We start from the raw sequence: 11808 nt of genomic DNA, 5'->3' as shown, positions 1-11808 counted from the left end.
GTGAGTGTGTGTGTGAGTGTGTGTGTGTGAGTGTGTGTGTGAGTGAGTGTGTGTGTGTGTGTGAGTGTGAGTGTGTGAGTGTGTGTGTGAGTGCGTGTGTGTGTGTGTGTGTGTGTGTGTGTGTGCTGACTGCTCCGTCTGTGCAGCCACACAACCGGGCAACCGTGCTGCCAAAGACCCACTCGGGCGCGTGTGGCTAGAGTGCTTTTGAGACTAAATTTGGCCAGACACGCAGGGTTCCCTGATCCCTCTATTCAACAAGGAGCCTGTGTTTTCCCCCTTTTAGCACTGATTTCCTTTTGTGCCACTGTTTCTTTTTTTTTTTGGCCTTCGTACTGGGGAGCCAGAGTTTAGCTGACTTGACGCCACCAGTAGGTTAAGGGAAGGGGAAGGGGCTTTGCCCTCAGGGCGCCAGCTAGGCCGCTGCAGCGTTGGGGGCCTTCCTGTTCTCCCGTAGGGACAGCCGGGCTATGTTCCAGTGTGGCCTGATTTACCTAAGCAGCTGTGGTGGCTGCCCCCGATCTGGACATTTTGGAAGATTTCCTTCCTGAGAGCTTGCATGCGGACAGCAGGCAGGGGCTGTGTAGGCAAGCGCGGCAGCTTTCCCCGAGCGGCCCCCTCCCCCCACTCGTGGGGATCCCCGCGCTGTGTGTTCTTGGGCCTCCTGTCCTTGCCCTGGCCTGTCTGTGGTTGTGCTGGCACTGGCTGCTGGGCGTAGCCGCCCACATAACCCGAGGCCATCACGGCCCCTCCTAGACAGCGGGGCACACCCTTGGCCGACTGCAGCTGTGGGCCTTTCCAGTAATTTCCCCTGCGGGAGAGCCCGGCCTCGGCCCAGACCACGCCTACTTCCTGTGGCCCTGGAAACCTTGACTGCGCTCTGTGGAGCTAGAAAGGCCTGGCTGGCCTCACGGCCAGCTTGGGACAGCCCTGGGGGCCCTCCAGCTGTAGAGCTCCCTGCGGGGTCCCTGAGGCCCCTTGAGCCTGCGGCAGCCAGCACCTCCCTTCCCCAGGTAGACTCAGAAGCTTCCTGTGAGCCTCCCTGCATGCAGCCTCTGCCGGGGACCTCATCCACCCGGGGCGATGCCTTGTGTTTTCCTAGCAGTGCCGGCTTCAACTCCCGACTTCAGAGCCTGTTTTCTTATCGTTTAGTGGAATGAAAAATCGGGCCTGGATGCTGTCAGGCACTGTAAATACAAATTAGGTAGACCTGCTATTTATTCTGAATGTGAATTTGCTATTTATTCCAAATGTTAATTTTATGAGTTCAAAGATGCTGAACTTCCAGCCCAATAAAAGTTTGAATTGTTAGCGCCTGGTCCACTGTGAGTCGTTTGTTTTGTGTACTGGGTCTGCGTTGTCCTTTTCGAAACCCGCTTTCATCCGGGATTGGAGGCTGCTGCTCCTAAAGAGGTGAACAGAGTCTTAGATGAAAGAGACTCCAGTGGACCCCGACGGCTGTCCATCACCGAGAGAAGGTGGGCGCCGGTCGTGTTTTTCCCACCAGCGCCATCTCGTCCTGTCTTCAGGCTTATGCACGTCTTCTGGGCTTGGAGACCAGGAAAATCAAAGACCGAGACTGTGGGCTGGGCGGGGCACCCTGCTGACCCCACAGGGGGCCCCTCCTGGACCACAAAGAGCAGCGCTGGCCCACGGGCTTGTTATCAAATTACCAGGAAAGCTGGCAGCGCTTTCAGGGAAGGGAATAGGGAATTCGGAGCAAGGGCGATGAACGAATTCACTCTTGGGCTTTGGATAAATCTATAAATATTATGAAGACTTTAATAAACTTTTTAAAAATGTGTGAGTCGAGCGTCTTAAAATCCTTCCCTCTCGCTAGGCGGTACCTTAGCCGAATTCGCTTTGCTTTGGCTGTCTGGTGTCCCGCTTTTGGTCACTTGCCTCTGTGCTCCTGTGATGGTGGTGTTGGGGGACCGCCAGGGAGTCTGTGCCCTGAGACCTGTTCGGGTGATTTCCCAGAAACGTGGCCTTCTCCCGTCAGGGGTCTTGTCCTAGAGGAGGTGACGCTGTGCCCCTCTGCCCAGAACAGGGCTACTTCCCTTTCCTGGGGTTAGGAGAGAGCTCACCGACACCCCGGGCTTCTAGAACTTTGGACCTGGCTGATGCTCAGCCTGCTCTGTCCCCAGCAGGAGTCCCCGCCCTGGTCGGCACTGTGCCGAGGGGGATGCTGGGGTGGACGGAGGGATAGGACCCCAAACATCACACCATGTTGAAACACTGGCCTCTGGCCAGTGCCGGGAGGGACAGCCCCTGGCTTGGGGAGGAGGAACCTCAGTTCCCCACCCCAGCATGTAATCCTGCAGCTTTGTGTCTCGACTTCTTGTCTGTGAAAGTGCATGGATGGACCGGTGGCGTTCACCCGCTCCCCGGTTCCTGGACCGCCCCCCACCGGTGATCTCCAGAAGAAAGTGGTGTTGTCAAGGTTTGCCGCACCGCTGCGTGTGTCAGTTTTGTGCGGCTAGAGCACAGTTTGGCCACTCACCCACCGGATTATAGGCATTTCTGGTCGGTACGAATAATCCCGCAGTGGACAGGCATGCACACATCCTGGGTGAACACGTTTTTGTGCCCACGTGCTACCTGGGAGTGGGGTGCCGACCCTCTGTGAGGAGCTGTCCGTGTGCCCAGTGGCCCTGCTACTGTACACTTCCCCCCACCATGGCTGCCGCTTCCTGGTTCTCCACACCCGCCCCCGCACACGTTGTTTTCCGTGTTCCGGCCGGCGCGGGGGTGTGAGGTGCTGTCTCCCTGCTCCTTCACATCATGGAAAACACACAGAGAGAGCCGAGTTAGAAAGAGGCATGCGTAAGGTGGTGCCGAGTGGGTGGAAAGGCCCCAGTTATTCCACACGTGGGTTCTGCCTTCCAAGTTTGACCCCTTGCATCGTGGACAGTGTTTTTGTTTCCCAAGACAAACAAATTTGGATTTGTTTTTGGCTTTATTTCTGTTTCATAAACATCACTGAGCACATCTCCAGTGCCGGGTGCTGGGATACAAAGCAAGCGGGGCGAGCCCCACCTTGAGGAGCTTACAGTCCAGCAGGGCAGTGAGACCACAGCTGCCCAGGCTGTGGGGCGGAATGTAGTAAGCGACATCTGACGGTGGGAAGGAAGGGCTCAGTGGGGGGCATGGTCCGCTGGGGGCCACTTAGTCCTGGGTCCTTCATGCACAGAGACGAGACAGCCCCCAGCTGCACCCGAGAGATGAGGTGCCGCTGGTGAGCACGTCATACTCTGAAATGCCGAGCCGCTGCGTCCCCACGAGGCTGCCGGCTCCGAGGGTTCAGAGTTGAGGGCCGTCCTGAGGCTCCCACAGCCCCGATGGCGGTGGCTGATGGCCGGATGCTCCCATGGGACCCTCACAGCGCCCCGGTCCCCAGGAGGTCGCTGCTGTCCAGCTCCTGGAAGGAGAGGGCTGTGAGTCCCAGGCGCTGGGAGAAGGCACGCACCGTCCTGCCCTCGAATGCTTGTGGGCTGCGCATCCCTTGGCCTCCGGTCTGAGGCCTAATTGTGATTCCCCTGAGCACAGGAGGCGGGAGGCGGGAGGCGGGTGCTGGCGGTTAGGGCCGCCTCTCCTGGGGTCCACCACGTCCCTGCTGCCTGCTGCTGCTCGAATGGCCTTTATCAAATCACCCAACCCCACTGTCGCTGCCTCGTGTCTGAAGGGCCGCGCTAACATACGCCTTGAGGGGCGTGAGGGTCGGACACTTCAGAGGGCTGGAGTCACTCCATGCAGGTCGCAGACCCGTCCTGACCCGAGTGGCTCTGAGCTTTTAGGGTGAGGGCTTAGCTGCTTCCAGCTCTGATGGGCACTGAGGCGGGGGTAAGCAGCACGGTGCGAGTTAGCAGAGGTGTCTGCTGGGTGGAGTTAGTGGTGTCCAGGATGTCTGGATGGGCTACACATACTGTCCAGGGTCCCTGCCCTTCAGTACGAAAGACACAGCACTTAGCTGGGTGCTGGGGGTGCTGGTATCCCGCTCTCGGGATGTGCTGCCCGGTCTGAGCTAAGGCTCGGCTGGTCCCTGTTTCTAGGATGCCCTACCTGTGTCACGTGAGTCAGTCTTGCACAGAGCTGCCGGCCCCGGGGGGGACGGACAGACAGCTGGGAAGGACAGCAGCTATGACTGTGTGTCCTCTGCTTTGGTTTGTTTGTTTATTTGCTTGGTTTTTGGAGACAGGGTCTTGCTCTGTAATTAAGGCTGGCCTCACACTCACAGTGATCCTCCTGCCTCAGCCTCCCAAGCTCTGGGATTACAGGAATGCACCACCACGGCCCACTCCTCTGTTTTTTGAATAACATTGATTTCAACATAATGATGCTTACAGAAATAAACTCCTGGTTAATAAATGCAATTTAGTTGAACCCGCCCTTGAAATCTAGACCACTTTTACGTGGGTTAGGTTAAAAAATAAAGGAAGATTTGCAGCCTGGTTATTTTCCAATCTATGATAAAGATATTAAATCTGTAACCATAGGCACTAAGAGCTAGCCTCAGAGATGGACATTTGGTTTTCTTCACAAAAATAAAAACACCTGTTGCCAGTACAAGCTTACGCCCATGCAGGAAAACGTTTTCGTAATGCGTCAGTGCCAATTTGCAAAAATTCAACGCACGATAGCACAGTCTTGGGGGGATCACACAGGTGTGCGCACTAAACAATTTCCGCAGCTCTCTGGCTTTGGTTACTCCTGCAGGGGTTGCAGACCCACACCGGCCAGTGTCACAAATTTCTTTGGGGCTGAGGGTGCTCAGCCTGCTGGGTAACCAGACATGGGACACCCTGGCCATCGTTTTTCTGTTCGTTACACAAGGGGAGAAACGAAGTCTTTCCCTCATTTCTGAGTGCAGAACGGGTAGTGAGCCGCAGGCAGGCGTATCGTCCACAGCCAGCGGGAGCAGGGCGTCCCGCCGTGGGCCCCTGGGATGGAAGTCACGGGAAGCCCCATGGAATCTCAAGTATCACTAAGTCTAGAAATCAAGGGTCCCTTTTTAGAAGACAGGAGCGGGGTGCCCACCCAGAGAAGGAAGGGGCTCATTTAAGAAAACCAGCGCCCAAAGCAAGATGTAGTTCTGACAACAGAAAAATCAAGGTAAGTACACATTTAAAGTAGAGCTAAAGAAAAGTCAGTGTTGTACGGTCGTCTGTCTTATTCTGCACCTGCTGCCTCATAAATGTGGCAGAGTTCAGCGATTGGCACACCCCACCTGCTCCCGGGATTGGGCCCTGGCCACCTCTGCCCGTTCCGGACTTCCAACATGGCCCATGACAGACTCGGGAGCTCGGGACAGCCAGGCCAGCTTCGGGGCGGGGGTGAGCCCGTCTCCCACCGCTGCTGGGAGGCACAGGTGACAGTACCACTCACCTCGAGGGGGCCGAGGGGGTCACAGGGAGCCGGGGGAGGCGCCACGCTCCTGCTGTTGTACATGGGGTTCGAGATGTTCTCTGGGCGCTGCTTCCCGAGGGCTGCGAAGTTGATATCCTCTTCTGACTGTTCACGGAGACAAGCGCAAGGGCTGAGAGCTGGGACTGCACCAGGGCGGGAGCGTCTCGGGTTGGAGGCACAGAGGCCACTCCGCCTCGGGAGCTCTTTCTTTTAATAGCGCTTCACAGAGATAAGATTGATGTACAAGCACATGTACCAGTCTTTTGTGTTCAGCTCAGCTACGTCTGATGTCCACCCAGGGGTGACCACCCTTCGCATGGGCACAGAGGGCATTTCGGCCTCACCAGGAGGTGCTCCTGTGCCCTGCACTGCAGCACCCCTCCCCCCCGGGGGAGCCGCGGTGCCATTGTGAGTACAAGGAGCCTGGAGTGGTGTAGGCCTGACCTTGAACCTGATATCACAGGAGCTGTACAGCACGTCCACATTCGGTAAGATGATGTTGCTATGGGTTGAATGTCCTCATTACACCTACACTGAACTTTCATCTCACTGTGAGGATAAACTCAACCCATCTTCAGATTTGGAAGGTGACCAAGGTTAAAGGACGTTGCAAGGGTAGGGCCCTAATCAGATGGGACTGTGGCTCTACAGGAAGCAGGAGGCACCTGAGCCAGGATTCTCTCTTGCCAAGCAGTGCCCTAGACGATCTTGGGACTCTGCAAGTGTCCACTGGCAGAGACCCTCACCAAGCCCGGCCGCCTGCTGTTGGACCTCTCAGCTTCCTCAGCAGTGAGCCGCTTATAAATCACCTAGCCTGTGGTAGCCATGGCAACTGAAAATGGAGAATGTTTTTGAGATTTGCTCCTGAGCAGATGAATAAGCAAGGTAGCTGTTAGAGGCAGGGAGCTGCTGCTGGGGGTTCAGCACAGCCTTCCCCGGAGTATGCTGGGGAGCAGCAGTCCCAGGAGCAAGTGGGGTGCAGAGCACACAAGGAGAGATGCTCGACTGGACGAACGTCCCCGGAGCCCATTGTTAAAGCTTTTACCCTGACCACCGCACTGCTGGGAGGTGGTGGCTTTAGGAGTTGAGGCCTAGTGGGGAGGCAGTTAGATCACTGGGACCCTGGCAGCGCCTCTTCCTGTCTCTCTCTGCTTCCTAGCCGCCGTGAGGTGAGCGGCTTCCTCCTCCATGAGCTCCAACCAAGATGTTCTGCCTCGCTCCAGGCTCAAAGGCAGTGAGCTAAGAGAACAGGGGCTGAAGCTTCTGCAACTGTGAGTCACGAGGAGCACTTCCTCCAGCTAAGCCCGTGTCTCCTGTGTTTTATCACTGCGCTGGAAGGCTGACTGACACACAGGGGTTCCGCTGCTCAGGAGTGTGCCGCTGACCTGAGGACTCTGTTGTTCACCTGGAGGGAAGTGAGCCTTGCTGCCTGCATGGTGAGGCCTCTGGCTGTGTCTGTCTCTGACCCTGCTCCCCCAGCCTCAAGGCCTGGCTCTGAGCCCATGCTGGTCATAGTGGGCGCTGGTCCAGGGAATTCTTCCTGGTGAATGTAGCTGCCAAATGCCTGGCATGGGCACTGGAGGGCTGACACCACCAGCAGCCCTCATGGTCCCATCATGCCCTGTCTCAGCCAAGAGGCACCTGCTATGGGTCCTCCCAGGGGCAGGAACCCCACCCAGGGGCAGGAAGCATGGGGCGGGTAGCTGCTCCTGCTTCTGTGCCGGGTGCCGACCCCTGGCTGAGGTCTCTGAAGCAGGCAGTGAGCTGGAGAGCCCGGACCCAGGAGCGTGGTGTCTGAGGAGATCCTGCTGGGTCTGTCCCCTCTGTAACCCCTGCTGAAACGTGGCTGCCACTTTGGGGGGCAGGCCTTATGAGCTGATGGGGTTCATGCTTTTCTTGCAGTAGTAGTTCTCTAAGTTAGTTACCATGACAGCAGGGTGTTGCAGAGTGAGGCGTCTGTGCACGGCAGAAGTTAAGTGGCTCGAGGTCCTCACCAGAAGCTGACTATGCTCTTGGACCTCCTGGACTCCAGAACCATGAGCCAAATGAACCTCTGTTCTTCCTACCTCCTCGCTCTCAGGCATTCTGTTACAGCAACAGAAAACAGACTGAGCACCCCCGCATCACACTCCCACTTTTCTCTCTTACCTCAAAACGTTGGAAGCCAATGGCTCTGTGGGTTAGCCGGAAATAAGAATAGACAGCCAAAGCGATTGCTGCAGCGACCAGGATGATGCCAAAGAAGATCCCTGTCCCCAAGCCAGCGTGGGTCGAAGTCTGAACATAGATGGGAGAGTGGTTAGTTCTTAAAACCAGTGATTCCCCCAGAGAGGTATGCACGCTGACGCCCACCCTGCTGGCCCCAAGCGTCTTGGAGCAGTGGAGATAAAAATAACAAAAAGTTAACATGTGCTTAGGGCTTGGGTGGGGAGTAGCTGGATGGTACAGTGTTTGCCTAGCATTGTGAGGTCCTGGGTTCAATCACCAGTTTTGGAAAAATAAGTTTGTCCTCACTTTTGCCTGAGTCTATTTTAAGCCCTTTCCATGAAATAATCCATTTAAGTGTATAACAACCCAAAGAGATGGGAACATTTATTTTTTGCTCCCATTTTTACACAGACACACTGAGGCACAGAGGGGCTGAGTGCTTGCCCAACATCAGCTAGCTAATTAGTGGCAGAAGTGGGCTGTGAACCAGTTGGGCTTTGCAGCTCAGGTGCCTGGTTCCTCGCTGTGGGACTTTCCAGCAGCTCACCCTTTCCTCCTAGTTGCGGGAACAAGTTGCAATGCTGACGGTGATTGCCGCCCGGTTGGGTGTACCATGTGCTGTGTTCCAGGGCTTTATTTCTTAACTCACAGTCTTCCCCAAAACCCAGGGAGGGAGGCATTATACCTGTGCACATTTTGCAGATGAGAGGCCTGGGGCTCCTAGGTACTACCTAGGAGGGGGACCAAACCGAGCTCAGGGTTTCTCATACCCTTCCACCGGCTCCTCCACGGCCAGTCCTTCCCCCTTCGTTCACAAATCTGAACGCTGTGTGGGAGCCGGGGTGGGATGGGCCAGGCTGGGTGTTCCCAGAGCCAGTGCCCTGGAGCTGAGATGCTCCCATCTCCACAGGGGGAGGGTAGGAACAGCCCGTGCAGCAGCCGGCTCTGTCCAGGGTAGTGGACGCTGGACTTTGCCTCGCCCCTCACCAGGCACCCTGGGTGCTACTCACCGCTGGGGCAGGAGGTGCCTTTAAAGGCCTGGAAATAATGTGGATGATTCCATTGCTGGCAAAGATGTCCCACAGCACAATGGCTCTTCCATCCACAAACCTGGTCTCGTTCTAGGGAAAGAAGAGTGTTGGCAGCCATGTGACCATCTGCCCCTTTCCCTCCTTGTGGGCCAGCCTTCCTTGGAGGGCCTTCCAGGTATCATTCTTGGCAAGTCACAATCTTGGATCACTGGATCTTTACCACTGCCTATGATTTAGCTATTTTGGATGGTCATTGTGATCATCAAGGCCACCACCATAATCACCATCACCTTGGTCACCTTTGCCACCATCATGACCATCATCATCATCTTCATCACCACCACCACCATTATCACTATCACCGTCAATATCATCACTGTTGGCACCACCATAATCACCATCATCTTCACCGTCACTATTACCACCAACACCACAATTGTCCTCTTCAACATCATTATGATCACCATCACCACCACCATCACCATCATCACTTTCTTCAACATCATTATGATCATCACCATTGTCCTCATGACCACAATCAACATCACCACCACCACCATCCTCGTCACCATCATCACCACCACCATCAATATCACCACCATCGTCACCACCACCACCATCATCCTCATCACCACCATCATTATCACCGTCATCCTCCTCACCACCATGATCAACATCATCACCACCACCATCACCACCATCATCCTCACCACCATCATCACCACCACCATCATTCTCACCACCACCATCATCCTCACCACCCCCACCACCCTCACCACCATCCCCATGATCACCATCACCATCATCATCACCACCACCATCACCATCATCCTCACACCACCATCATCCTCACCACCACCATCATCAACATCACCACTCCTACCACCCTCATCACCATCCCCATGATCACCATCACCATCATCCTCACACCACCATCATCCTCACCACCACCATCATCAACATCACTACCATCATCCACCTCACTACCATGATCAACATAACCACCACCACCCTCATCACCATCCCCATGATCACCATCACCATCACCATCACCATCACCACCACCACCACCATCACCAACATCATCATCACCACCACCATCACCATCATCCTCACACCACCATCATCCTCACCACCACCATCAACATCACCATCATCCTCATCACCATCATCATCACCAATATCCTCCTCCTCAGAATGCACACCACCACTGTCATCCCTGCAGGAGTTCAGATAGGTCACTTCAAACATGCAGTTGGGCCTACTGAACTTTGAATTGAAGGCACCTGAGAAACAGCAGCTGCAGGCAGGGCTTTCTGACCTCCTCTTTCTACTTGAAAGCAGGTCCTAATATTTCCTACGAGAAAGGTGCTGCCTGGTGTCACCACCAGACTGGGAGTCGATAATGAAATGGGTCTGTGCCAACCTACTAAATAACCCTTATTTGCCACTATTTCTCCCACTTATTTCCTAATCACTGTGCCACAATTTATTGCTCTTAGCCCAAGCCCCTTTCTTTTCTCACTTCTGCATAAATTAATTTTTATTTATTTAAAAACTGTATAAGCTCTTGGTCTTAACTGCTTCTTTGGGTTTGCATTTTCCTTAGGAAGACTCCCTCATGCACATAAAATATTAGGTAAAAAAATTTCTTTTGTCTTTTTGAGACAGGGTCTCACTCTGCAGTTCAGGCTGGCCTTGAAGTCACTTTGTAGCCCACACTGGCCTCAAATTAGCAACAATCCTCCTGCCTCAGCCTCCTGAGTGCTGGTATTACAGGCATGTGCCACCATGCCTGGTTCAATGTCAGGTAAATTTTGTATGCTTTTGTTTTCTTCTGAATTTGTCTAATCCCAGATTAATTTCCAGGCCCAGACTCTAAGAGAGTGGAAGGAAAGTTTTCCTGCCCTGCATCACCATTATCAAGACAATCACCTCCCACCATCAATACCAACAACACTGCCACCCCTGCCCCCTGTACATGATGAGGAAATGGAGACAGAGGTTGGATAACTGAGTCCTTACAGCAGGGGGCAGACCTGGGACCCGTTCACGGACTTTGAAGTTAATGCCTGGGATAGACAAACAGGATTACAGACATGAAGGTCATTATTCTCTGCCATCTCCTGAAGACAGCCTGTTTCTAAGGGGCATGCAGTCAACACCATCCCCTGCCTGTTGGTGTCACGTTAACTTTCACCCTTACAATGGCTGAGCACCTCCCACGCGGCAGACACCTTGGCATGTGTATTGTACCCAGTGCTCCCACTAAGCCCGCAAGTTTTTTCGTACCAGACTGATCTGGTCACGGTCGGAGGTGATGAGCAGCTGGCTTCCCAGCCTAGTCTGCAGGGTGGTGCCATTGACAAGGTCATCGTAAAAGACCGTGCTGACAGTGATGAGGTGGTACTCGATATCTCGCCCAGACAGGGTCTGAGAGGAAAGGAGAAATGAGAAATCGTCCCAGTCTGACCAACAGCAGGAAATACCACATTTTGCTCAGGTGTTGGGCTGTCTCCCACTTATAGCTAGGGAGTGGGATGAAAAGTCATCCCTGTCTAGAGCAGAGCTCCCCACCGGTGCCCTGGGAAGAAAGGGGGTAGGGTAGGGTGTTGGGGTTCCCAGCCCTTGGGTGGTGGGTTGTGCCTGGGGCCGCCAGAGCCCACAGGTGAGCCTCCCCCCAGGTGTGGGGGTCGGAACAAATTTTGTTGTGGTTTCTATCTCGCTGTTCCCCTAAAGCTTCATCTGATCATCAGTGGGACCTTTGGGTTATGGGGCTCGCAGCTGACTTGAACCTGGCTGAGAAGCGCAGTCCCAGTGGGCGTGACTCAGAGGTTACATCTCCCTCCCGGCTGCTCCCATCTCTCTCCCTGGCTTCCCGCCTGCCATGCAACGAGCAACTCTCCTCTGCCCTGCCGCCCTGTCCTGGAGCCTCCGCACACTGTGAGCCAAGCTAAACCTCTCGCCCTTTAATTTTTGGGTGCTGGGCATTTTGTCCCAGCAAGGGGGGAAGTTGCTAAGACAGCTGTCAGTTCCTCTGTGCGCTGCATCGTGAGGAAGATTGGTGTGGGGGCTCGACTGGGTCAACGGCCCTGGCTTTTCACCTTTCCCTGTATTCTTGACTGATTTTTTTTTTTTTTTTTTTTTTTTTTTTTTTTTTTTT

At 54.6% G+C, this 11808-nt stretch overlaps 1 protein-coding gene across 2 annotated transcripts in view; it reads right to left on the bottom strand.

The window, feature by feature from the left end:
- Positions 1–2940: 2940 nt before the first annotated feature.
- Positions 2941–11808, bottom strand: part of Stab2 (stabilin 2) — a 140066-nt gene continuing 131198 nt past the window's right edge. For both annotated transcript variants that reach the window (XM_005374574.2, XM_005374575.2), the window contains exons 65-69: positions 10938–11078; positions 8625–8735; positions 7555–7683; positions 5386–5511; positions 2941–3421 (exon numbers count right to left, since the gene is read on the bottom strand). In XM_005374574.2, the coding sequence (XP_005374631.1) occupies positions 3380–3421; positions 5386–5511; positions 7555–7683; positions 8625–8735; positions 10938–11078 (549 nt within the window). In that variant the 3' untranslated portion in view covers positions 2941–3379. The remainder of the gene's footprint in view (positions 3422–5385; positions 5512–7554; positions 7684–8624; positions 8736–10937; positions 11079–11808) is intronic.

The sequence above is a fragment of the Chinchilla lanigera genome, unplaced genomic scaffold, assembly GCF_000276665.1.
Source record: "Chinchilla lanigera isolate Chin_1 unplaced genomic scaffold, ChiLan1.0 scaffold00004, whole genome shotgun sequence".
NCBI classification, from domain to species: Eukaryota; Metazoa; Chordata; class Mammalia; order Rodentia; family Chinchillidae; genus Chinchilla; species Chinchilla lanigera.
This window is presented reverse-complemented; position numbering and strand designations above follow the sequence as displayed.